The sequence below is a fragment of the Lissotriton helveticus genome, chromosome 1_2, assembly GCF_964261635.1.
Source record: "Lissotriton helveticus chromosome 1_2, aLisHel1.1, whole genome shotgun sequence".
NCBI classification, from domain to species: Eukaryota; Metazoa; Chordata; class Amphibia; order Caudata; family Salamandridae; genus Lissotriton; species Lissotriton helveticus.
Window position 1 is genome coordinate 115,718,184 of NC_136058.1, and position 27,991 is coordinate 115,746,174.

Genomic DNA, 27,991 nt, shown 5'->3' on the forward strand with positions numbered 1-27,991 from the left:
TTTAGCCTGCGTGCGGTACCTAGTTTGCCTATGGTCTAAAGGCGACTACATGATGGGTTGCTTTTAACAGGTCTTTCGCGCTTACTGTACCTGCCAGAGAGTTTCCTCATTATGTTATAGAGTTCTTGCAAGTTTCCATGGCTTGCTGCTTTCTGGGCTTCTGTGGCAAGACCATTGATGAATCTCCGCTTGTCTGCTCTTAAGCTTCTCTTTGCTTCCTTGTTGGTTTTGTTCTATTCGCCTTGAAATGTTGATTCTTCTGTTCTTGTACGTCTGGTCTTGACTGCCGCTTTTTTTTCCTTTCTCTCTTGAATTTTGTGGAGAGTCTCAGTGGAGATCCAATATTTATGCTGGTGTTTCTTGGCACCCAGTACCTCCCGGCAGATTGATGTTACTGTTTCTCTGATCTTCTCTCACTGGTTTTCGTCTGGGTCTCTGTTGTCCTCTAGTTCTTTCTTGCAGGACTGAGGGGGACTGAGTATTCACTCCGTTTGTGTGCATCTTTGAGGACGATGGTGCTATATCACTGGTGCTGGTTTGTCAGTTGCATCCATGCTTTCTTCAGGTTTTAGCTTTAGCCTGCTGGCCACGACATGGTGATGGTCTGACCATGCATGTCTCATCACTCTCATATCCTGCGGACTACAGTGCAGACATGGTCAATCCGATTCTCTGTTGAATGGTGATGCCCACATTGCCTTGTGTATTCTTTTATGTTGGAATACTCTACCACCTATAACAAGACTTTTCAGGGGACAGAGATCTGCAAGCCTTTCACCATTCTTGTTCATGTTGCTACGGCCATGGTTGCCCGTGACTTCTTTGTACCAAGTGCTGTTGTTTCCAATCTAGGCATTGAGGTGCGTAGACATTAGTATGGTGATGTCTCTCTCAAGGCATTTCTCTAGGATAGACTGGAGTCTGCGATAGAGCAATTAGGTAGCTCCTCTGAGCACTGGGGATCGAGCATGACACTTCAGATTCATTATCCCTGTCCACAAGAAGAAGCACGCTATTCTAAACTAGTTGCATTTAAGATGTTGCTAAAAAGGCTTCAGTATAAAGTACAGAGGGCTGCTTGCTTGTAATATCATGGTTGTTTTCGGAATACTGAGAATTTGGGCCATATATTGGAACTGTAAACTGAAGAACGTGCTAGTAATCTTAAACCCTCAGGGGTTTTATGTTATAGGCAAAGATGCATTTATCAATGTGTTCCTGAATTTGTATTTAGTTTTACATAAAGATGATTATATATGCACACAAGAAGAAATAAACGCCTACCTAGGACCTATTTAATATAATGAAGTGACAGATACAGAGAGAATTTTTCCATAATCCCCTATTACCTTTGTATTGTGCTGATTATGCCTTTCAGAGTGAGCGTGAGAGAGAGAGAGAGAGAAAGATGTGATTTTTTTTTAATGGAAGATACGGGTCCTAGGTCTTTGATTAATTGTCACTCCAAAATATATACTAATATATTGCTGGTTGATTGGCACCAATGATAAGTAAACAGATTTTGGCCAAGGTGCTAGGGAAAATTTTAGCCCAGCAACACCTGTAATGCAGCAGTCATATTTGAAGCTATCGTATATTGGAAAACAATGAATCTGGTGTAAGTAAATCCTCCACGTGGAACATTCGATACTCAGTATGCTAATTAAAATATTTTACATATATTTCAGTTGTCAGAAAAGTATGGTGAAATTATCGGCATGCATATTGGAAGTATGAAACTTGTAATAATAAATGGATTACAGATCGTGAAGGAAGCCTATGTTCACCAAGGTGACAGTTTTGCAGGCCGGCCGGCACCTCCTCTTATTAAGGACTTGTATAAAGAACATGGTGAGTTTAGCTTTTTCTTCCTTAGGACCACACCTAATTTATGTTATGATAGATGCTTTTAGTATACACACTGTAAATGTAATTTAATCATTTTCTTGAATGAAAACATCATTGCATACCTGCATACCTGCATACTTGAAGAACAATCTCACTGTGTGAGGAGGGGACGGGGCCATGAAGGGGGTGAGGGCTCGTGCCAAGAAGTACCTAGGAGGCACTTATGAACCACACCCTGCCCACAAGCCCCGCCTCCATAAACAAATACAGCTTGCTGAGGCTGGCGCCAATGTCCTTGGGTGTTTTCACACACCTTAATGGACTCAGTTCAAAGACTTTGGCAGTTCAAAGCCTCTGAAAACGAGCTGGAAAACCACTATTTACAGTGGTTCTCAGCTCGTTTTCTCTGCCACTATGTGACATTTGCTCCTCACCAGGAGACCTTGTGGTGGGAGCTGATATTATGTGTCACACGGTGGCACTGTGTGAGTTGGCTGGTATGTCATTGCCATGAGCAAAGTACAAAACCATGTTAAAAACAATCACAAAAATCTAGTGCACTAGAGCCAACCATTTATATTACATGGTTCTGTGCATTTGTCATCCTATCTCAAAAAGTTTTTATTCATAAATATTGTCTCTAGACATACAATACGGTAACATTCTTGATTGTTAGCTCCATCAATTAAACAAAAGATGTTGAGATGGTGGCCATTCACCACTTAATACAAAGGACCCACTCACCGTCCACAGCATAATACTAACAATCTTGAAGAATTTGCAGCATTGTTTAATTTAGAAAACTCACAAGTGCAGTGCCTGTCAAGCTGTGGTAGTCTCCCAGCTACCCCAATACCCAGGACTGTAGCATGACCAAGCAAAGTATGATGAATGCACATTCTGCTTTTTAATGTGGTGTGGTGTGGAGTGGCGTGGAGTGTCATGGCGGGCGTGGCATCGCACTAAATGTCTTACTAGCCCAGCTTCATCATTGTACTTTAGATAACAAGTTATAAATCCTAAACCTTTCAGTAATTAATTTGTCCCAGGCCTAAGTTGTTTTCCCAAATTATATGAATTTGAAAAAACAAGACAACGAGTGAAAATGTATGACAGAACGAATTTGTTGCACCAAAGAATGAAACAAAAATTGGAAAGACATGTATTCGTTTTGAAATATTCTACTAGCTCTCAAAAGATCAAGAAAATAGTAAACAAACATTGGGCACTCCTACAAAATGAAGCAGACTTTAATGGTATTTTTGAACAAAAGCCAATGTTCGCTTACACTAGGTCTAAAAACCTCAAGGAACTTCTGACGCCCAAATTTAAACAAAAACAAATGTCGTCCTACAAGGGCATGAAGAGATGCGGCAACTGCGTCCATTGTAATAATGTCATTACCGGCATGTCTATACATCATCCACAGACAGGCAAAACAATCCCTCTATTTTTCAATGCTGACTGTAACTCCAGTGTCCTCATTTACTACATAAAGTGCCCATGTGGGAAACTTTATGTGGGCAAAACTGAGCGAAAAATAAAAGTCAGGATTTCTGAACATAAAAGTACTATTAGAAACCAAACCATCAAGAGCCCTTTGGCAGCACACTGGCAGGAGGCCAAGCACAGCATAGCCCAACTGCAGTTTTCAGTCCTAGAGAGAGTTGAAAATTTTGAGGGTACAGATTTAACTAGATCTCTGCTTCAGAGAGAAACTTTTTGGATAAAAAAACTGGGGACTCAAGATCCCAAAGGGTTAAATGATAAAATAGATTTTTCATGTTTTCTGTAGAGAAATCCCCGCTATTTCAGGTATCATGTGTTCTTTGCTATGCATTGATGGTTGATCTAAAATAAAACATATACTGTTTTCTCTATATATTTTTTACATATATTTTTCACTGCACGAGCCACAATTTCATTTTTATACATTTTCATTTACACACATTTTATTTTGCATGCGCTGCACTTTCACGAGCGCTTGTCAATTGAGGTTTCGAGATTAGGAACAGCGGATTGGCAGAGCCTGCCACACGTGGTCACTAGTAAAGAGTCTGATCAGGAAGTGATGCCGTGCTCAGTGAGAGTTGGCCGCTCTAGTTGTTGTCGTGACGTCAGAGGGTGTAGAGCGATTTTCATTGGTAAGCATACATGTGACGCAGAGATTAATGTGAGAGGAATCGACGGAGCATTTGAACGTTCGGCAATGGCCACGAGAGATGTTTGCGAGGAGCAGCGTTATTATCTAGGTATGCAGCCAGTAGAAATTGGTTTATGTTGGTTTCTTCTTTAATCTACTTGAAAGGAGTCCGGTAATTCTGACTTTGGTCTTTTTGCTTTGTAGAACCAGTAGCGATAATGCGTCTTCTAGTGGGTAAGTTCAGTTGCCACGTTGTTACGGTTCTTGTTATCAGAGTAGAGCTTTAAATACAGGAATTTGAGAGTTTATGCAACGTTTTTTTCATTACATAGGTCGTTCCATCTAGTGTTAGAAGGAGAGGGTAAGCTTTACTCGATCCCACATGGTGAGAAGGTGGTGGTGCACTATATTGAGCACGTTTACATTTATTCTATTATTTTCATTCCCATTCAGTAGTGGTCCCAAAATGTAACGCTGTTTTTTTACATTTGTTTAGATTTCAGGCCCCGGAGGAAGAGCCTCATAGGGCTCGAAATGCATCGGGCTTCTTAAAAGCATAATGTCATGATGATATACTGTGTTATACACGCTGTATTCTTCTGAGCTTTAATAGAATTGTAATGTTCAAAAAATATGTCAGTTTTGTTCAATGTACTGAATTGAAAAGTCATGTTGACATCATTGAAATTTCATTGTGATATGGTTTAAATTTTGAAAAATAAACTCAGCAGAGTTTTGCAACAGTGCACAGTGGTCGGGTGTAATTTCACTCGAGATAGGTTGGTTCCCAAATTATATACCAATTTCAACATATTACTGACAAAGCACTTGATAATAAAGATGAGCTATATTCAGGTTATATATATCCCTTGTGCTAGTCACCTGAATTTCTATCTCGGTTTAGTGAGAGACTTTCTTTATCTTCCTACTAATGCTATGTAAAGGATGCACATCTATTTCAGATTATACGCCTCTTCTAACTGAATAATGATGTTGCCCTAATATTTTCAATTTGATCTATTTACTCTTTTAAGTCCGCAAACTGCCTTTGTGTGATGTTCTTTAAATGTGGTGCCTAAAGTTTCTGTATGTTCCAAATGCCATCAATATTCAAATCCACATATAATAAGACCCATGAACTTTCATTTGGCCATGTTAGCTAAAAGGGTATTTAGTATTAAGTAAGGTTCCAGTTTGGTTATGAAGTCAAATTTACCCCTAGGTGTCTGAGCGAGGAGCAAATCATAATTCATATAAATAAACTGCTGGCAAGGAAAACCCACAATTCCCTGTGGCAAGGAATCTCCATTTTGATAATTCAAGCAGTACATTTTAAATGTATTCCCTTTGTTGATTGTAGGGAGTGGCGATGACTCAGGACACGTGTAACATAAAGTTGGCAATGATGCCCCTCCCCTCCCAAGACAATAGGAGTAAATTGCAGACTCTACTCTGTGTATCTGCAGATATGGGTTGCATCATGACATTGTTTCATGTGTATTTGTTTAAAAATAAAATATTTAACAAAAAGCAGTAAAATGTATACAGTGAGGTAAAATAAAAGTTGAGGGGCCTCAGGACCAGAATACTGGAATAAGGAAACATTAGGTTACATACTTCAAGATAGTGGAGATGGCATGATATGGGCTTATGTAGACTCAGGAGGCACAACGAGATCTCTTTCAAAGACTCTGTAGCTCCGGAAGCAAACTGGGAGTTTGAGAAAACAGAAGGGGAAGATTTTACAAACTGATATTTCTCAACCTGTACATTGGATTCTACTCAGTGACCCCAGGCCACAGACCCTGATGCTCTCTCTGGGGGAATAAAGCAGCTGGCTCAGACACCCAATAGAAACCAGGCTACATGCTCACAAACTGAGAAGTTATGAAGGCCTAGACAGAAGGAGGATCATAGAGCACCAGGAGACAGACTGTGAGACACAATACACTGCAAGGGAAAGACTAAGGAAATAAGTAATAGGCACCACGTGACAGGCTGAAATCTGTACATCTAATATCAGTGGTACTATGCTATTTGCTGTCAATTAAATCATACCTCTGGAGCCGTTACCTAACTGGGAGGTGGAAAAGACAGGGCACTGTCTCCATGATCTTGCTTGCTGTAGGAGTACAAAGGCGGACCCTCACCTACGAGGCAGCTATTGTCAGCAATCTTGGAATCTGAATACTCTAAAGTTACCTAATAAAATGGCTACCTAGAACACAGCAAGTCCTGTGGAACTTCAATTACTATGACATCTTGGCACAGGATTGGAAATGAGCTGATTTGCATTAAAGTACTGGGTAAAAATGACCAGCATGGTCGGAGCGAAATGCAGATAATGAGTACAATGATAGCAACAAAGAGGGAAATCTTCAGACAGAGAACCGGAGTCATGAAAGAAGGGAAATTTAAAGTGGAAGGTAAAATGCAGTGAAACAAATGTGAGGGGTGAGAATAAAAAAGGGAGGCAACTGACAGACAAAGGGAAGAAAACGTGAGAAAAATACAAAGCTGTCTGGTGGCACATTGAAAAGGTGCTGCCAGGTGTCCTGAAAGGTTGATGGATTCAGAAAGTCTTCGGAAATCGAGAGTTCATGGTGGCCATATTGGATTCATGATATCCTCAAGTAGAAGACAATAAGCTGTGATGTTAGCGTTAGTGGAGACTCACACAAAAATATGGATGAGAATGCCCAGAATGATGGTACATTTTGGTGGTCTCCACCAGAGGTCTGGGTGCTCTTAATATTGCAGGCATGTGAGAGAATGAAATTATAGTGTATAGGCACTTTTACCTGACAATATGTTGTTACCCGAGCCCTCAAGTGTATATCGGGTTGCCCAATCAACATAATAACTTTCTAAAAGTGGCATTTTCAGACTTACAATTTAAAATCTGACTTCACCATAAACTGTGATTTTAAATTGTGAATCCAAAGACACCAAACTCCAAAATCTCTATCTTTTTCCATTTGGAAATTACATTTAAAAGATGTTTTAAGGCAATCCCAATGTTAACCTATTGGAGAGATAGGCCTTGCAGTAGTAGTAAACACATTTAGCAGTTTATCACTACCAGGACATGTAAAACTCAAAAGTTCATGTCTTATCTTTAAATACACTGTACCCTGCACTCTGCCCATAGGGTTACCCAGGGCTTACCTTAGGGGTGACTTATATGAAAGAAAATGGAAGGTTTGGCCCTGACAAGTAGGTGAAATTACCAGGTCGAAACAGCAGTTTAAAACTGCACACACACTGCATTGGCAGGTCTGCACCATGTTTATAGGGCTACTGAAGTGAGTGGCACAATCAGAGCTGCAGGCCCACTAGTAGCATTTATTTTACAGGCCCTGGGCACGTATAGTGCACTTTCCTCACTCTGCCGCCTCCCGGAACTCGGCCGGAAGGGATGCACAGTGCTGTAGATTGGAGGGACAGAGAGGTGTTGCATCATTCCTACCAACCTCCGCCAATTGCACTTCCAATTGTCAGCGCATGCGTCGTAGGTCCCTAAGTACCCCAGCACTTTTTGAGATGCACACTCCCCTGGCATAAGCCTTAAAAGCCTCCTACAATTTGGCCTTGGAGTTCACGGTGCGAACGTTCAATGAGAAGTACTCAAGTATCGCATCATGAAGTTCCGATGCAAATACATTGTCCCTCAGGGCCATGACAGGGAATCTCCAGGGCCTTTAAACCCCCCGCGCATGGGATTCTCAGCTGCAACAGGACAGGGGAGTTGTCTGACAATGTATGCGGCAGATGACTAGCTGTACTGGCCCATAGCTCCGCCCCTGTGGTAAGTAACCAATAATCTAACCAGGTCCATGGATTGTGTGAGGCAGAGTAGTGAGTGTACCCATCCTGATTGGGGTAGAGGTAGTTCCAGGCATCCAACAGCCCATACGTTTCTATGATATCTAACCGCGAACGCCTGGCTCTAGGCTCTGTATCTACAGTGGTTGCTGTACTGCCTCTGGCCAGGTCACGGAGTCCCCACCCAGGCATGTCTGGTCCACCACCATGCGCTTGTTATGTGCATGAATGGATTCAAAGAAGTCCGGTTCATCAGTATTTGGTGCATTAATATTAACAAACAGTACTGAGTGGATATCGCACAAATAATATCTGTGTTACCTCAGCCTTAGAAATGTTTTTTTGAGTTTGTAAATTTGTCAAGTGGTATGTATGAGTAAGTGTGTATGTTGGTTGGTGTGTGACAAACAGGGTGTTAGGTTTTATTGTAAAGCACTTTATGTTCTCAAAACATTGTATTTTCACTGTATATTTTAATATGAATTGAATCACTATCAATGTTTGTGAAAAGATATATACATAAGTAAAGATTCAAAAAAATGAAAAAAATATTTTTGATAAACTAAGGAAAAAAGAAAATAAAATAAGTAAAATGAAAGAAGTGATTTTGTTGTACCTGGATTAATTTGAAGGATCTCAGTTTAATGTTGTGAGCTTTTGCCACACAAGAAATTATGACTTGACCATGGGGGAATATCATTAGTATTGTTTTTGTGTATTGTCCTCTCTCATCCCCGGTCCTTAAAATTAACCATAGAGGGGGGTCCCAAAAATTCATCTGACTGAGTGTTCTAACATACATCCCTTGGCCAGCAACTATTGCCTACCAACACCCTGAATGGTACCCACCTGTGATCAAGATTGCAACTTCTCTGGCATAAGAGCTGTACCCTGCAAAATCCCGATGTGCCCCCCAGTTTTTGGCCAGGAGAGACTTAACAGAGGGTGACCGGTGCGTCTCCGGTAGGAAGGCACTATCCACCTGGTGGCGTTGCAGATAGTGAGTAACTTGCTTACATTTACGTGAGTTATTAAGACCTCTTACATTCCAGGACATCATCAATAACTTGGCTTCTGAATGTACCTTGTTAGCAATAACCTTGGTCTATGTCATGAGGCTTGCCTGCATCTAAATGACTGCACTGCAATAACAATGTTCGACTGAGCCCTAATACCAAATCTTGCTTGAAACCCCAACATCCCTCCACCCACCTCCCATCTCCCGTACCAAGCTTCAGGGTGAAAACCCAACCCTCAAAAGCAAAATTTAAACACACATGAAAAAAAAGAATTCTACTATACTGCGACAGTCCGAGTAGGTGCATCTGCACTTGTGGGGGTGGCAACACCACGCCGCTTCCCCGGAACCTCTGGCGCGAGAGTACCTGCATGCATGAGCTAGTCCTTCCCGGGGCGGCTGCCCACCGCAGCCCTAGCCATAGAATGGGATAAACTGTTCTGAGCATTGCACCGTACAGTTGGATACAGGTCTCCCAGTGATTGTTAATGACAGCTTAATCCGGTTAACTGGCCGAAAAGAGGTCTGCATTTGTACCAGAGTCCGGGATGTTCTGTGAATGTTGCAGAGAAGGTGTTTCCCGCTGCCGTCCTGGCTTAGAGTAGGTCTGGCAAAAATCCTGGTTGTTGTGAGAGTCAAAAGCACAGGAGCTGCCATCCAAGTCCACTTCTAGTCGGGCGGGGTAAAGCATCCTGTAGCACAGCCCTAACTTATGAAGGTTCACCTTCACCCCAGTGTACTTGTGTCTTGCTTCTTGTACCATTGCAGTGAAGTCCGGGTGCAAGGATATGGATGACCCCTGCAACTCTAAGGAGCCCTTCTCTCATGCCATATTCAATGCCGTGTCTCTGTCTTCAAAGTTGAGCAGGTGAGCTATAATTGGCCATGGTAGGCGGCCCGGGTTTGGGCGTGGTCCGATGGTGCGATGTGCGCGTTCCCCCACAAAGGTGGAGGTGAATGGCTCCCTTCCAAAGAAGTCTGTTAATATCGTCTCCACGAACTAGTCCAGTCGCCCAGTGTTGGTGGATTTGGGTACACCCACGACTCGCAGGTCGTTGAGCCTCCCCCATGCTTCCAAATCTTCATTCGTAATGGTGACTGATTTGAGGAGTTTCACATTACGCTCAAGTTTTTGGGTGGTTTGGGCGGTGCCGTCCTCTAGTTTGGAGATTCTTCCCTAGGCCATAGTTAAGCGCCCCTCCTGTTGGTCAAGTCTGGCGCCCATGGTATCTAGCCTCTTATCCATGACGTCAAAACGAGTATCCAGGCTTTGAAGCCCACCCTGAGTTCCACCAGTATGTTGTCTGACCCAGCCGCCACTGCCGTAAGCGTACCTGCACCCTCCGCCATGCTGTACCTCTGTGCCTTGACCCGGTGGCTTGAATGTGAACGTGCTCTGCTTGGGGCCCTTCCGGACCATACCCCAAGCCAGGGGAATCCGACCAGGCACCAGTGTAGGTCTTAATCCCCTCAAGTTGCACTATGGAATTGAGGGTGAGGCGCTGTAGTGTTAGAGGCACTCCTGTGCTCAGACACCCTGTGACTACCATCATTTTAATTGACTTTGGTGTTTTATTTAATCCTAGCCTGAATGTTGTAACAATGCCACTCACCAGGATGTCCCGAATCTCCGATTGTTTTCTTTTTGGCGTTGCGAGTTCCAAAATCCTCCCTGAATCAGTCAAACCAACAAAGCGTTAATCCTTCTGTTGGTCTGAATGATCCCTGGGGTAAAGGGGAAGTGGAGTGAGAAACCAGACAAACACCGGATTGCGTCTTCTTGAAGAAGTCATGTAGTGTTTCTCAATATAAAGTGCCTCTGAGCTCTTCTTTCTTTGATCTGAGTAGATATCTGTGTGGAATACAACAATATAACTATATTGTATATAAAAATCTAAATAATATCAAACTTTTTCTGATATTTGCCTACCTAGTGTGGTAAGAGCTCATGCATACACTTCGAGGATTAAGTAATTTCAACGCCCCTAAGAAAGTTTTAGAAAATGCCCCCCCCCAAAAAAATGATAACCATAATTATTAACACTTGATTTAGCTTCGTACAAAATGTTAGATGATTAGTTTTGTTAATTAAGGCTGTTGAGTTTTAAAACATACCTTCTTTCTCAGTGACGACCTTTCTGAGAGTTTCTGCGAGTTTCTGCAATGATAATCAGAAGAGAACAACATAGGACAACATTTGCACTCGTATTGCACCTTATGTCTCCCTAAACTCAGGAAGCTTTTGCACCTTTAAACAACATATATATATGCAACTAGTATTGCACCAGAAGTCTCTCTTAAATCAGGAAGTGTTTGCACCATACATCTCCCTTAAATCAGGAAGAAAGTAAAACAATAGCTTTGCTTTAACATAATTATGCGGTTTAAAATAACCTGGACACGATCTCAAGTTCTCTTAAAAGTTCCAAGAATGTCTTTGAACACTAATGATAGCTCACAAGTCTTTCTCCTGAAGTCTCTGAGTCTTAAATGGACAAACGCGATGTGAATTCAAAAAGTAATTGTCTTTTAACTGTTCCAAAATATGCAAGAGCGTTCAAAACAACCAAGAAACGCTTACCGGTATTTCCCAAGTATTGTTCGAGTTTTTAGAAATATTACCGGTATCAGCGTTGCAGAGGTCCTGTTCCTGTTCTTTCTCTTTGGGCAGGATTAGAGGAAAGCAGTAGGCAGAGGCGGAGTTCCGGGAAGGACTGGGAGAGCCTCCGTGTTGTCCGAGGAATGCAGGGGCTACAGCTGAAAGCTGAATGGGAAAGAGAAATGAAGACGGCTTCTCCTCAGGTAGGCTGGGTCTTCTTGAAGGGGTATGGGATTCCTAGCGGTGTACGCGACGAAGCGAAGCACCGTTAGGCAGCAAGGTGGAGTTTTTATAGCTATTAGCACGTGAGGAGCTAATGAGCCCTACGCTCTGCACGTGTTCCAATTTCTACAGTTCTGGCAGCGAGAACACGTGTACAATTGCTGTGGTAGAGGCAGCAATCCTCACAATACCAACAACAGGAGTCAAACAAACACTGCTACCAAAAGCAGTCTAACCTGTACAATACATGTCAGGCAATACAAGAACATGACAGGAAAACATGCACAATACATGTCAGCATTGCAAGCAAGAAAATGACAGGAAAACATGCGCCATGATGATTATGATTAATGGAACTTAACCCTTAACAAATGTGCGACATCCTGCATATGCCTTGTTTCTATTGAAGGTTTTGTTCTTGTAATCTTGCAATCTTACAGTGGGAGTTGTCACAGTAGAACAGCCTTGCCAAGAACAGAATGTGTGGGATGTGCATTTGAAAGCATGAGTGAAAGAGAGAGAGAGAGAGGTGGAATGTACTTTTTGATCTCAAAGTGCAGTGTTATGAGCAGTGGTGCACAAATGTGCACAATGTTGTACATTGAGAGATGAAGTATGTGATGATATAGGTAGTGGTGCACAAATGTGCATTGTGTTGTACATTGGGAATTATTATTACATTCTTACTATTGGCTTTGACATGGCCTCATGTCATCCTGAATTCTGACTCTGCCTTGCTTGAGCTTCTCTGCGCACACAGACAGGCTTACAAGTTGTTTGGGTTAATCACGTTCCAGGACTGTTTGGTGAGAGATTCTTTAATGTACCCTGGAAGGCTTTCGTAAGCTTCATTAAGATAAAGGCTAGAACATGTGAGAATGTAGAGGGAACGTTGGAACTACTTCCTGATGTGGAATGCTTGTCTGGAAGCTGGCTAGTTCCAGGAAGTTTCCTTGGCGCAGAGGGGAAGACTCTCGAACCTTCTAGTGTGTTCTGAGACTATAAAGATGAAGGTTGTTGGCAGCCAAGTTGGGAGCTTACTTACAGAGTAGACGTACTGCTGTAAGATGAACGGAACCTGAGTCCTGGTCGAGAGTCCAATCCCAGCTGTGAACGGGCCCCCCAGCTTGAGTTGGCAAGTATGTTGAGTGAACGATCGGGTGAGGTGATTTGTTTCTGACTAGTACCATTGTGATGCGTGGTTCCAGTGGCTGTGGTCATTTGAGGTGTTTTCTTTGTGATGTGTGAATGAGTGAGGTGCGCATCCAAAGTAATCATTTGATGTATTTAGCGTATATATCTTTCTGCAGGACGTCCAGTATATTTGCTTGAGTTTTATCACACATTATTTGCTGCTTGTCTTTTTTATCAATGCATTTAACTGTTGTATTTACCAAGTGTGTTATTATTGCTTGCATATAAATATATACCTCTATATACCTTTGAAAGTGGTTCATTTGGCATCTGGGAAAGCCTTTATGTTAGAGAGCATTGCATAAATAAAACCCCAAGCCTTATTCTAAAAAGAGAGTCTTTGCATTTTGTAAAATAAAACCCCTTTCTAGGTATTGTTGTGTTTTACGTTTTGCTTCGCTGTGTTTGAGCCACCGTGAGGGGGATTCTGTATTATCTCTAAGGCGTAACAAGACAGGCTGCATCACCTGCCTGACCCTGCAGGAGGCCCAGTGTTCACAGGCACTCAACCTGTGCTTGCACACTCCCGGTGGTGTGTCCCAGTGCGGGTGGCGGTGTCCCCTATACACGAGCATGTGACTGGGGGGTGGCGGCAGGTGTCGCTCATGTTGTGCACAGGGTGCGGCAGCGGGGGCGACTTCTTATGGCATCCTACAGCTCCCGGCCTGGTGGCCTGCCCCCAGGCTCACCCGTGGACCCTGTCACCAAGGGGCCTCCGGGGGACATCTGCGGGACTCGCTGGAAAATGCCAAATGAGTCTGGGTGCCCCTACCGCTTACCCCACGTTCGTCGCTCGGCAGGCAGGAACCAAAGTCCTCCCGCCTTCTCTGAAACGTCCGCCGGCTCACTTTCACTAGAGCCTCCCGCTTCCTACACTGATGCAGGCCTCCCCCCCGTGCGAGCTCAACACATCGGTGCCGATCCACATCACAAGCATCCCAAGGATCACATTTAGCGCCAGCAAACTCCACGACCTCTCCTACACCATCGCTGGTTCTGTTGATGCGGAAGACGCCACCCATGCGGTCGATTTTAGAGGTGCAGCAGCAGAGCTCCAAGCCTACGCGGCCATTATGGTTGGCTCTTGGCCACGCCCCCGATTACAAAAATTATGGATCCAACCAATAACATACCACCTTGACTGTATACAGCCACACTCTGCTAGAACGAACAGGAGTAGCAGAATGCTTGTGGGAGTGTGGAAGAAATGGAACTGACTTGATATAGAAGGTTAATGTCATAATAAAACCATGTATTGGGTTGGGGAGTAGTGTCTCGTGGGAATCTGGTTAATTGACTTTTGTATGTTTGAAAACAAACAAAACATATTGCAAAAAGTTGTAAATAGCAGACTGGCTGAGTTGTGTATTTAGTGTCCTTACGTTGTGACTGATAATGTTAATGGTTTGCTCAGCTGCTCCACTGTAATGCCGTTCTGAGTCCTTGACGTGTGTTACTGTCACATTACCCATGTATTTATGCTTGCCATGCCAGGGAGGTCCCGGTGAATCAGCCTGCTTCTTTCTTAGTTAGGCATTGACATGACACTGCAGCAGAAAAGCCACCTTGGTTAGTGTTTCTTTTCAAAACTGGGATCAACATTGCTCCGATCGGACCCACATTGGCCCTCGCCCTCCTCGGTCCAGCACTTACTGGCAACTCATGGTGTTATTCTCTGCGTTGGGGCTCCAAAAAGCTCAGGCACGCTGCGTCTGATCTCTTTTTTTTTTTTAAAGTTCAAGTTTATTGAAACCAAGCATAATAAAAATATAATAACAATGCATCAAAGCAATATAAAGTTATATGAAAACGATAGAAACATAATGAGGATGTGCAATGAAACGGAATCAATAAACACTTATATGTAAACCAAGAAAAAGGAAAGGAAGGGGAAAATAAAACAGTGTAAAACAGTTAAATAAGGCAGTTTTGAACAGTATAACATTGTATGCAAATAAGTAAAACAGTATATAAAGGTATAAAATAAAAAATGGACATCAATTAGTCAAAAATAAAAGAAAGTTAAAGAAAAAAGACAACCAAAAGATAATCATGGACGTTTACGGACATCATCTGATGAATTTGTATGAGTAGCAATAGTGGTGGAAGTTGGGTAAGAGAGCGTGGATAGGTAAGTAGTAAGTGGAATCCATAATAAATCCCTTTTAATTGCAAGAGAAACAGGGGTAACATAATTGGTATCAAGTCTGTGATGGAAACAAATACCATTCCACTGTGCCGAGTAACTGACTTTTGTCGAGTCTTTCCAGTTGGAGGTAATCAAGTGGAAGGCTACAGCTAAAAATAAGTCAAGTAGTTTGAAGTGAGAAGGGGATTGAGGCAGATCTGGAGATAGGGAACCCAATAGGACAGCGGAGGGGGAGAAGGGGAGTTTTATGTTAAAGATAGTGTTTATATGGGACCAAACTGATTGCCAAAAGGTATCGATAATGGGACAGTGAAAAAGCATATGGAGTAAATCAGCAGTCTGGCAAGGACAGGACCAACACTTAGATGAGAGGTCAGGGGAAAACGATGCCAATTTTGACGGAGAAAATAATAAACGCTGGTAAATGAAGTAGAGGGTTTGAGTAGTATTGGCTGCTCTTGACGTTTTATGTATCTTTAACCATGCTTATCCCATAAAGAGACGGGCCAAGATACTGACAAATCCTGATCCCAGGCCAATTCAGTCTTTGTTTTGAGTCGCTCAGAGGGAGTTAAAAGACATTTGTAAATGTGAGAAGCCGAAGGGGAAGTATCCAAAGTGGGAAAATTGTGGAGCAGGAGGAAGGCAGGTCAGAAGAAGAAGGGAGAGATTGAAGATATTGGTGAAGAGCAGGAAGTAGAAGGTCATATTGTTTTCTAAAAGAATTAGGAAGAAGAAATTGAGATTGAAGATCAGCAAAAGTTAGGGGAACGTTATCGAGCAGGAGTTGGGAAATCTATAGTAAACCCTTGGATCTCCAAGACTTCCAGAAAAAAGAACGGTTTTTGATGCGGAGTAGTTTGTTATGCCAAATGGGATGTTGAGATAAAGATGTAAGAGAGGGATGAGAGGAGGGTAAAAGGGGAGCTAAAAGATGGCGTGTATGAGCAATGACAGGAGACTGCAGGAAAGAAGCCTTAGCAGAAAAAGCAAGAGTTCCAGGGAAGTCAAAAGGCGAGACAAGAGATTTTTCCAAGGATAACCAAACAGGAGGATGAGTGGAAACTACCGTGGAAAGCCAACGAGAAGCCTGTTTGAGGATAAATGAATAATGGTAGGATTTAAAGTCCGGGAACTTAAGACCTCGAATTGTCTTATCTTTTTTAAGAAAAGATAAAGCGACCCGTGGAGGCTTGTTTTTCCAGAGAAATTTCAATAGGATTGAATCTAATCTTTTAAAATAATAACCAGGTATACGGACCGGTATCATAGAAAGTGAGTACAGGATGATAGGAGCCAGCATCATTTTAATATAGTCTAATCTGCCCCACCACGAGAGAAAGAGAGGGTGCCATCTGGTAATAGAATCAGTCAATTTTTTAGTGATATAATCAAAATTAGCTTTCAAGGTGTCTGAGATAGAAGGGGAGAACCACAGTCCTAAATATTTTACTTTGGTCGGCTGCCAGGAGAAACCAGTTTGGTCAAAATAATGGCGGAGACACAAGACATTAAGGGGCACATTTATCACGATTGAGGCGATAGCCCGAGACCTTCGAGAAAGTGTCAACCTGACGAAGGAAGGAAGGTAGAGAGGACTCAGGGTTGGAACAATACAAAAGGATGTCGTCTGCGTAGACCGACAGTTTGACTTGACAGGGGCCTGGGTTATAGCCGATGATTTAAATGTCCTGTCGTCATTTTGTTAGAAATGGTTCCATTGCCACAATAAACAGTAAGGGGGACAGGGGACAGCCTTGCCGAACACCTCTGGAAAGGGAAAAGTAGTCAGAAATGTTCCCATTGCAAAGATAGAAGCTCTAGGGCCGGAATATAAAAGGGAGATAAGGGAAATCAATTTAGGGGGGAAGCCAATCCATTGGAGGGCATGGAACATAAAGTCCCAACTAATCCTATCAAATGCCTTTTCGGCATCTAATGTTATGGCTGCAAGTGGGTAATGTAGAGAAGAAGCTTTACTAAGGACATTGAAGAAAACTCTAGAATTGTCAGAGGACAAACGTCCTTTGACGAAACCAGATTGTTCAGGGCCAATGAGTTCAGGTAAAATGGGGTCAATACGTAGAGCAAGCAACTTGGCAAAGACCTTATAATCCGTGTTTACAAGGGAAATGGGGCGGTAATTCTTACAAAAAGAGGGGTCTTTATTATCCTTAGGGATGAGGCAAATCATAGCTTCCTAAAAAGTTCCTTGGGAAGAACCATTAGCGATAAAGGAATTAAATAGGAGGAGCATATGGGGAAGGAGAAGTTTAGAAAAATTGTCATAGAATTCGATAGTGTAGCCATCTGGACCAGGAGCCTTACCACGTCGTAGGACTGAAACTGCATGAGAGATTTCCGCCAAGGTTATATTTGTTTTGAGCGAATCAAAATCAATGTGGGGAGAAGAAGGAGAAATGATCGATTGAAAGTAGGAGGATAAGTCAGAGGGAAGGGGTTGGGTTTCAGGAGTGTGGAGATGTTTATAAAAGGTAACAAATTCCTGCATGATATCATCGTCTTTGAAATGGGATTTACCAGTAGAATCTGTTATGGAAGTAATCCGGGTTCTATCGCGGCGAGTTTTCAAATAACAAGCCAAGAGCTTCCCCATTTTCTTTTGACCCCCATAGTAACGAGCGCTGCTTTTCAAAAGATAGGAAGCCGCAGCGTCAGTAGATAATTTATTGAAAGCGACCTTGGCGGTGATGAGATCTTTCAAAGAAGAGTCCGTGAGGGAATGGTAGTAGGAATATTCTAACTGTTTAATTTTAGCAAGAAGTTGGGAAGATTGCTGCTCGAAACCCTTTTTTTCTGAGAGACGTAATTAATTATAAAACCTCTAGCGGTTGCTTTAAAGGAATCCCATATCATGGTCGGAGAAGAGTCAGAGGTGGTGTTTGTAATGAAAAAGTCTTCAACAAAAGAACTGAATTGACCGGAGAATTTAGGGTCTGCAAGAAGGGAGTTATTAAAACGCCATCTACCAGAGGAAGGGGAAAAAGGGATTAGGTCAAAATCAACAATAACTGGGGCATGGTTGGATATTAGGAGAGAACCTATCTCTGAGGCAAGGGCACATTGAGCAACGGACTTACTGAGGAAAAGGTAGTCAATATGGGATTGTGTTTTATGAGGCGGGGAGAAATAACTAAATTCCCGGAGGTCAGGGAGGCAGAGCCTCCAGATATATATCAGGGATTTACGTCGAATTGCAGTGGTAAATTGAGTGTGCATTTTGGACTGGACAAATTTAACTGGGGAGTGTCTGTCGAGAATGGGGTCATGAACTTGATTGCAGTCACCACCAAAAATAATATATTCGTCATCAAGAGAAATTAATTTGTCAGAAATAAGTGTCCAAAAATTGTTGTCAACTGAAACCGGAGCATAAACATACCTAGAAAGGGAGAATTCAAGGAGACAAGGGGAGGGAAGGAACCAGACGGGGCGGACGGCACAGCCGGGATCAAGCAAAACGGAGGACCAGGAGGCATCACGTCAAGAGGAGGAAAGAACTGTGGGAATAAGAACAATAACAATAAATACGACGGTAAGCATACATAAAAGGCACAAGGGGATAAAACTCATTCAATAAACCGACAGAGGAGGCAAAACAACATTAAAGAGGAAAACGTATAATCAGCTAGCATTTGAGGAAGAAGAATCCATGGCGTCTGTGTGGTGAGAGTTTATGAAACTTTGAAGATGGAGTGGATCCTCATAAGTCGTCGTCCTGTTGTTATAGGTGACCTTAAAGAGGCATGGGTGAAAGAGTCCGCATCGAGCGCCCATGGCGCGAAGAGCGGGTCTCATGTTGAGGAAAGCCTTCCTTCTATTCGCAGTAGCCTTGGCGTAATCCTGGGCAAAAAATAAAGTGGATCTGGACCAAGTAACACGTTGAGAAGACTTGGCTGCGGAAAGAACTTTTAATAAGTCTGTGTATTCCAAAAAATATAGGATCACCCCTCTTGGCTTCTGTGAGGGAGAAGCAGATGAGGAAGGACGGCCCAATCTGTGCGCTCTCTGAATAGTAAGTGTGGTGTCATCTGGCATATGAAGGACTTTGGGGATAAAAGATTTAAAGAACGTTAGAGGGTCGGACCCCTCCTGTCCTTCAGCAAGTCCATAAATACGTAAGTTATTGCGCCTGTTGCGATTTTCAAGCTCCTCGACTTGTCGTTGGAGAGCAGAGACTTGAGATTGGAGAGGAGAACATTTTGCGCAGATATCTGTAATGGAAGAGATAGATTGCTCAACCGCAGTGACTCTGTTGTCGATTTGAGTCCAGTTGTCAATGAGGACCTGAAGCTTCGCATTAGTTTCTTCCATAAAAGGGCGCAGTGCCCTAATCTCTTCTAATAATATCTCCATAGAGACGAAAGAGGCGGATTTAGGCGGAGACGGAGGATTGTGCTTGAGGCGCTTGGTGAGAGACTTCCCTGAAGTCGCCATAGCAGGGTCCGGAGCCGCCATATTGTCCATTTGAGGAGGTGATAAAGAGTCTTGCAAATGGGAGAACTCAGTAAAAAGCTTAGAGTTCTTGATAAAGATGTGCTTTGCAGGAGCCTTCGAAGGAAGAGTGCCCTTAGTCCTGCCCATAAAGAAGAGCGGCAAAAGCAGGGCCAGAAGAACCAGGGAAACAGTGAGGAGGAAGATACCACAAAATGGCTGCCGCATTTAATTCAGTCAGAAAAGGCCCTGTGATAAACCTGGAGACATGTAGAAAAAGTATAACGGTATCCAAGGAGAGGGAGTCAGCCAGGAGGAATAGCAGCGGAATAGGATAAAATACCACAGTCTTTCAGAAAAACATCGGAAGTCGGCGTCTCAGCGCAAGTGGAGAAACAAAATGACGGTCGCAAAGCAGCGACGAAGAGGAAAAACTCACATCATCTATAAAGTTGTTATTCCGCTGCCAAGAAGGGCCGCAAAGGTCTGAAAAGGAGTAGATGTTCCGACATCCTCACATCTCGGTTTCAGTGCTGGTGCAGCACGAGAAGTTAGCAGCCGCCTGAAGTCCCCGAGGAGCTTCACCCGGGCGCCGCCATTCCTGTCGGGCGCCAAGCCACGCCCCGCTGCGTCTGATCTCTTGACACTGCTCCTTCTGCTCAGCACTCCAGTATGGTCTTCTTCATGCTTGCAGGATCTAACTTGGCCCCCACAGCTTCCCAAAGGGTCCCCACCGCACCGGCCCAGCTGCAGAGGCAATTCACAGACCCATTGAGGCCACGAACAAGCCCTCTGACAATAGTGGATTTTTTGGCCTTACACAACATGTACAGCAGTCTTTTCCCAGCCCATCCACACTCGTAACAGCTATACAAAATGTGTGTTTCTGTGTCTGTTGGTTATCTCTACTCAATCTGAAAGATTTTCTTGATTTATAGTTCAGATTGCTCGAGCTTGGAACTATACGGCCATCTTGGGCTGTGGCTTTGTAGCACCGCTGCTATTTTTTTTTTTTTTAGTTTAATAAACTTTCAAGCATTTCCTTGTAGTTTACCATAGGGAGATTTCCGTCCTAGTGGCAGAGATCTTGGCCTCCATGCAAACAGTTACAAGTAGTAAGTAACTTTACACTCACAAATTTGGCTCCAACTCCTTAGTTCAGGGAGTGGAGACATGTGAGTCCATAGTTTACAATACATTTACACTCATAAGTAGTGAAAAGCCTAAAGTAGTGAATTTACTACAAAGTACAAGAATAAATATACATTTCTAGGTGTACTCATGTGTAGGTTTACCTTTATGAACAGCACCCGAGGTGCATACTACAGCATAGCGAACTCATGAGCTAGACCAATTGCAGTCATATCCTAGTGGAGAGATGGACTAGTGTTGTACAGTGGCGATGGTAAAAAAGCATCCCCAAATGGGTAGTACTGGATGGTTTTTTTCTGACGTGGAGCATTTTATAGTGCCTGCTACAATGTTAGCCTTAATTATACATAATACCTCTTTATTTATGTAAATATTTTACAGGTAAAAAAAAGCAATTCCTTTCCCAGAAATGTTGTTATTATCTGTTATTGTCTGAGGGTGGGTTAAGGGTTCCCATCTCCACCATGTCCACTGCTTAAAAAATGCCAGTGCTTTGTACCTTTTGCATGCAATTTTCATGCTACAGTGTAAAAGGTTAAAATCCTGCCATTATTACTCAGCCTTCCATCCGTAAATTGTGTCCACTGAGTTGGATTGGGAACACACTTGTTTACAATGATGGGCAATGAGAAAGGATGAGCACATGAGTAGATGAGTAGATGCTTCTTATAAGACCTTGGGTGTGGAAGAAAATAATTAAAAATCTAGGAAGCCTAACAGCACAAAAATATGGCTTTTTATTTCCATTAAGAAGGCATTAACTTGGGCCAAAGCATAACCATGCTTCTATTATTGCTGACATATAAATGAGCAGAATCAAGCACTAGGCAACTTTAATTTTGGGGAATTTTGTTTAGAGTTCCTTACATAGAAAGATAGCCTTAAATCGAATATCATAGTTTGAATGTAATTTTGCACCCACAGGGGTAATAAATTCTAATGGACATAACTGGAAACAACAGAGGAGATTCGCTTTATCAACCCTGAGGAATTTTGGAATGGGTAAAAGGAGCCTGGAGGAACGGATCAACGAGGAGCTGAGATACCTAACAGATACAATAGAGGAAGAGAAAGGTGAGTGTCCTAGCACCTAGCAGTATATATTGGGTAGGTAAAATTGCTTTAGAGTGGTTCTTTATATAAGTGAAAAATATAGTTTAAACAGGAGCCGTCAAACATTTGTATTCTTGGAAGAGATCAAATGATAGGTGTGTCCAGAGTCGAGTATGTTCACATCTCAAGGGTTGAGAAGGTAACCGTAAGCAAACAGATGGAGGTAATTTCATGTGATTGTTTGTATTTATTATTCACATACATGAAATATGATCATTACAGGACTTAAGCCTGTGGCAGACATGCCACTTAAGGTGAAACATGTGTTGGCTGAATTGTGTATCATAATATCATAAGATTGTTACCAGAAAAAAGCACATGGTCCTGACAAACAAGAATCATGTAGCACGTTCTATGACATTTCGGCTAATGTTATGTTAATTAGTTTCTGGATGCACATACTCAAAAATATAATTTTTCCACTGGAAGATGAAAAAAATGTTGCATGTACCAAACATGGATCACAAAGGGAGTTGCTTCATTAAGGCTGAAAGAAACACAGTGAAAACTATTTTCAAAATTTTTATAGCAATAAGTGCAAGTTGATTTTGTCATCGGAGCATTACCCCTAAATACAAAAGAAAATGTATAGATTTGTTCTCCAAATAATAAAGACAACATACGCAAATTTGCAATATCAAATTGCTATTGCACATTGACTTAAAAGATTGTTCAGTATATCCTTATCTTCATGTTACTAGCATGAGCACATAAAGTGTTCAAGTTCTTTTGCTACAGCACGTACAGATTATCGAGTCACTCAAAGTGCAAAAATTAATACTTGCACTACTAGCCATCAGCCATCCGGGTTTATTTTTGTGTAATAAACTAATTAATTACAACCCTGTTATAAAGAACATTTCAGTGTCTCCTAATAAGATGTGCAATTTGTACTTGACTTTTAATTTTTATTTATTAAATCTTTTTATTGACCGCTTCAACAGACAAGTTGTTCCAACATAATTAATACCCCATGGAGCCATGGCATGATGATACTCGTATTATGCAGCCCTCAACAAGCACAAAGCCCCAACTAAAAAGACACCCCTACCCTCTCTGACCAGAACCAAGACCAGGACACATCAAGAATGCACCCCCAAACTTTAAGTCCAGCAAGCACTTAAGGGACAACAACGGGGTCCTACTCCCTAACCCCCTTCAGAAGGCTAGCACACGATTCCTCAGTGACGTCCCCAGCTCCTCATAGAGACCCCCAAAGCATCTTCCTACATGCCCACCCTATTGTCTACCACTGTTAGCGCCCCTCCTCTGCAGTCTTCCAGGGGTGCCATATTTTCAGCCCTGTGCTTTGTACACCAACTCATCTGCCCTCATGCACCAATCCAGATTGTTTTTCCACTCTTGCAGTGTGGATGGGATGGAATATCCCCACTTCCGAACACAGCCAGGGCCACATTGCAGAAGAGCAGCTTTTACATTTCTAGCATTTGCTCCCACAAATACCCAGGTAATCAGTTGCGGCTTGAGCTGAATCTGCACCTCCATCACCTCTTACATGCATACCCTCACACTCTCCCAGAGTCACCTCACCGGAGGGCACTCCCAAAGTGTGTGCAGCAAGATATCCCTCTGACTCCAACCCCTCAAACGTAAGACAGACCCTTCACTCTCCATTTTGTGCAACCGCTTCCTTGTACGGTGCACTCTATACAGGAATTTCAGCTGCACACGGTAGAAACCAGCTCGTATGGCCACTCCCTTGGGTAGCGGTAGGCATTCCTCCACGCGTAATCCTCCAGCCTGCCCAAGTCTCGCTCCCACCTGTCTCTTAGTATATCCAGCGGGTGCAAACTCCGGGCTAACAGCGTGGTGTAGATCAGTCAGGTAGCATGTGTACGTATTTGGCCTGGGTGGTAAATTCCGTTCCGCTCGTGGAATTTGCAGAATTTGGGTAATTTCACGTTTTGCGGAGAACGCAGAATTGACAAAAATTCCACGATCTGCGGGTTCGCAGAATTTTTTGCTTGTTCACGCTTTCAAGATGCATGTTCATGAGATATTTTCACCGAGCACGCAAACAGCGTTTACGAACAGGTAAAAAGCATCGCGAACGGACGGAACAAGCAATTCCGCCCATTTGCGGAACTTTTGCATGCTCGCGGAGTATTTTACTGTTTCGCAGAGCTTTGCGTAGCGCGACTACGCAGATTCCACCCACCCCTAGTATGTGGGCTGGGTGCCAGCACTCGGAACTCCAGGGGTGACTCCTATGGTAGATCTGAAAAAATGGTCTTGTGCTTTCCAACTACGTGCCACATCTGCACACATTTGAGATATTGTCTTCCTGACAGATCATACTCTGCCTGCAGCCTGGGAAGGGAATCAAACCCCGTCCCTCACCACTGAAATTCCCAGCAAATCCTCTGTCTTTGATTTATTTCAATCCTTCTAAGCTCCTTGAGTGTCTCCAACTCTACCAAAAGCGTCACTAGGCTAAGCCTACCCTCCCAGTCCATAAGCCGCGCTGCCCTCTGCCATAAATCCACCACAAGATCAATCGGTGAGGGGAACAATCACATTCTCCCCCGACCATACAGATGCCTCAGAAGGCCCGCTGTGTACTTGACATTATTAGTATCTTTAACAAGCATTTATAATGCAAAAGGTATTACGTTTGTGAGACTTAGAGCTATTGGCGTTGTAAATGACAATGTTTTTATTAACTTATGTTGTATGTTATTTAATAAGAAATTGTATGATGAAGCAGTTACATCGGAATGGGGCAGCACTGCTGATCCTCAAACCTGCTTTAAATATAAGCTAAAGAGATTCAAAGCAGGGGGTTTCTGTCACCAGCTTTAGGCTGTTGACTTTGAGGACAGTTCTGTCCATTCTTATAAGTTTTCCATAAGCACGTGCTACTTACTCCGGAGGTCAGAGCTCACTATTCGATACCCGGCGTAGGCAGCAACTTAGCTCAGCATCATGTGACTCTCATCAATAGCTCACTTAATCTCCCCAACGGCCCCCTGTCACCCTTGGGGGTGATAAGTCGTGCTTTCAAAAATGTGGAATTTTGGTAAACTGATACTAATGAAAATGTATAGATTTTATTAGGTTTAACACAGGCATCGATTGGCATTGACCGTGAAATCCATCCAAAATTATTTGAACATATCCGACATTAGAAAGTTGAACTTCATTGTATAACTGAGAGTTTGTTGTACTGTTATCTCCTACTGTCAACGAATAGCTGTTGTAGTTATTGACTGACATCTTCCAGAAAGGAATGAGAGGATATGAAGGGTGATGTGGTGGTGTTATCTCTCGTGACGCCCATTGTGGTGCTTGCCGTGAGATGGACGAAGGTGCACATGAAAAGGGGGGGCCCTCGGCCCCCCCGCACGCATGGCGGCGCGGCGACCGTCTCACCTCCTCTCCCCTCGGGTCCTTCGACGGTGGGGGCGTGCCCTGGGGGCGCGGCCCACCGCCGATTGGCCGGCGCCCCTCCTGACCCGGATTCAATGGACTGGTTCCGGGTCGGGGGGGGCGGGCGATAGGAGGGGCCACCCGGCCCCTCGGGAATAAGAGGTAGGGAGCGCCCAGGAGACCCCCTTGTCCCTGGACGCTCCCTCGCTGAACGTTGTGCCCCGCGTTCGGGGCTTCTTTGTTTTATAATCCTTTTGCTTTATTTTGCAGGAATTTCCGGAGCTGTGCGGAGGGAGACGTCGAGTGGACAGAGAGCGCCTTCGACCGATTATTTTGCAGGAATTTCCGGAGCTGTGCGGAGGGGGACGTCGAGTGGACAGAGAGCGCCTTCGATTAGGTCAACTTCCCCCTTTTTTCCTTTAGGCTTCCGAGGTGGCGAGGCAGGAGCAAGGTGGCGAGGAGCGGTGACTGTGGCGCATTTAGCAGAGCCACGTCGGGGCCAACCGCGTCGAGAGACAGGAGCGTCGCTTGCACTGGTGCGGGTTAGCCGAGGAGCGGCGGAGGAAAAGTGAGGCGGTCGGGCCTCGTGAGGTATTGTGTGGGAGCGGCGGGAAGGGGCAGGGCAAATACGTGCGGGAGAGCGTCGGCCTCTGATTCAGGCAACGTCCCCGCGCGTGCAGCTCATTGAAAAGAGGGTTTCTGTGTCCCTGCCCGCCCCACAGGGTCGTGCTTTAAGAGGAGGGTGTCGAAGGATTGTGGCCCAGGGTAAACGAACCGCCGGTGATTGTTGGGCGGTTTGGAAGAGCTCTCGCTTCGGGAATTACCCGCTTCGCGCCCTTTTTTTTCCGCTGTTTTTCACGCTAGTGCGCGTAGGGCAATTTTGTAGGGGGGGCCCCATATAAAAGTGTGTGCAAGAGCGAAGAGAGCGATTTTAAGAAAGAAGAGGGTTGTGCAAAAACGAGGTGGCAGCTATGTAAATGTTTTCACGCTACATTCGTATATTTAGTGATAATTCATTGTACTATTTGGGCAACACAGTGTGCAATTTGAAGGAAAACGAAGTGACATTGCCTTGTGCGTTATAATACATTTTACAGATTGTTACACAGAGGGTGCAATTCAAGAAAACGAGGTGGCATTTCTTTAGGTGTTTGTCATTCCTGTGTGGTATCAAATTGTGTTTGAATTGTTGTCCAAGTATACATAAGAGGTGACATTGCTTAAAGTACTTTCCTACTGTGGTATTAATTACTTCATGACTTGTTGTTCAAGTAATGACACAAAACAGAGAATAATTGCAAGCCTTTGCAATATAGTGTACCGGCCTTTTGGCAGCAGTGGCATTTGAAAGGACGGTATTTAAGTGGGATTTCCTGAAAACTTTTTCCTGCTTTATGGCACAGTAGTAATACCTTTTTTCAATTCCAGGCAACCTTAACAACACTTTCGGCACGTTTCACTCGCAGGCAGGGCACGCAACATTGTGGGGGCTGCGACCGCAGATCATCATCGGCGGCGAGGACGCAGGACAGATCGGTAAGAGGGGTACGGGGGGCTAGCATTCATTGCTCCTGGTGGCCGCCGGGTGGGTCTACATTAGGTTTACTCACCCCTTACATAAGCGGACAAGCCGCTGGTGTTGCGGTCGCCGTTGCATGGTGCTGAAAGCCCCCTGGTGACCCTCCATCTGCAAGGTACACACAGTTGACCTGTTGTTGTTGAGAGTAGGCAGCGGGTGTTTTTGGGGTAAGCGTCATGCCAGGCCCAAGGGGTGGTAAAAGGGGGTCCAACATGGAGGCTATGATGCGGGCTATGATGCAGGAGATGAGCGACATTAAACAACAGCTAGGACAAATTAAGGAGCGGGAAGCTCGTTTGGAGGACAGAGAGGGCGAGGCACCGGGCCCGTCCGGGAGACCGATCCGCAAGAGGGTGGCACCAGTGCCAAGAGGAGAATTTGTCACCCCGCAAGGGAAACCTAGGTCCAAAAGACCCAAGGAGGCGGTCCCCACCCCAGGCCCAGTGGATCCGCTACCAGCCGCACCGCCCGCGGTGGTCCCACCCCCGCATGTGCCTACACCCATTGCCCCTGTGGTGCCGGTGCCGGCAGGTCAACCAGTAGACGCTGGGTCTGCTCCCGCACCGATGCCCACAATCCCAGGGACAGGCTGGCCTCACCCGGCGCCCGCCTTGCCACCTGTGCCAGGACCACCGGGCTTAACACCAGTGGTACCTGTTGTCCCGGGGGGTAATGTAGATTCGATGCCACCCGAATTAGTAGCTCAGTTAACGGCCATGATGCCATGGCTCCAAAAAGGGGGAGCCTTCCCGAATTCTGCAGACCATGCGGCAGAGGCGGCAAGGTTTGTAGAAAAAATCAGATCGGCACCGGTCGCCGACAGTCTTCCATTGCCAATTTCTTCTCCCCTTGCAGGTCCAAGTGTTCCCCAGCTGGACGGAGTTAAAGGGCAGCCGCCCCCGGTGCCCGCACTTGGTAAGGAAGTGGCATTGCCGCTCTTAGGGGACGGTGTGATACCTTCCAGGAGCGAAAATCTAGCTCAGCATGTGTCATCAGCTGTGAAAGAAATGATTTGGGCTGATAAATACGTGTACATTTATTCTTTATTGTTGGATAATAGGGAAATGGAGCAGGCTAAAGCACTGAAAGAGTGGATGCTCCCAAGTGAATGGAGGGCGCAGTGTACTAGATTCAGGGTTGAGGAAAATCTCAATAATTGGATGCAAGCATGGGCTGTTTTCACTGCAATTAAGGCTGAGCGTCCTCCAGATCTGCAAGCTGCATTGGCTTGCTACTCGAGCAGGATTGTGGGGTGGAGTCAACAGTATTCTGGGGATGCATGGAAGGGTTATGATGTCAATTTT

The 27,991-nt window shown here is 44.1% G+C and overlaps 1 protein-coding gene across 1 annotated transcript in view; it reads left to right on the plus strand.

The window, feature by feature from the left end:
• The window catches only part of LOC144798808 (cytochrome P450 2J2-like), a 354,582-nt gene that overhangs the window by 204,819 nt on the left and 121,772 nt on the right, over positions 1–27,991 (plus strand). The window contains exons 2-3 of the mRNA XM_078669855.1: positions 1,689–1,851; positions 21,530–21,679. Coding sequence (XP_078525981.1) covers positions 1,689–1,851; positions 21,530–21,679 — 313 coding nt within the window. The remainder of the gene's footprint in view (positions 1–1,688; positions 1,852–21,529; positions 21,680–27,991) is intronic.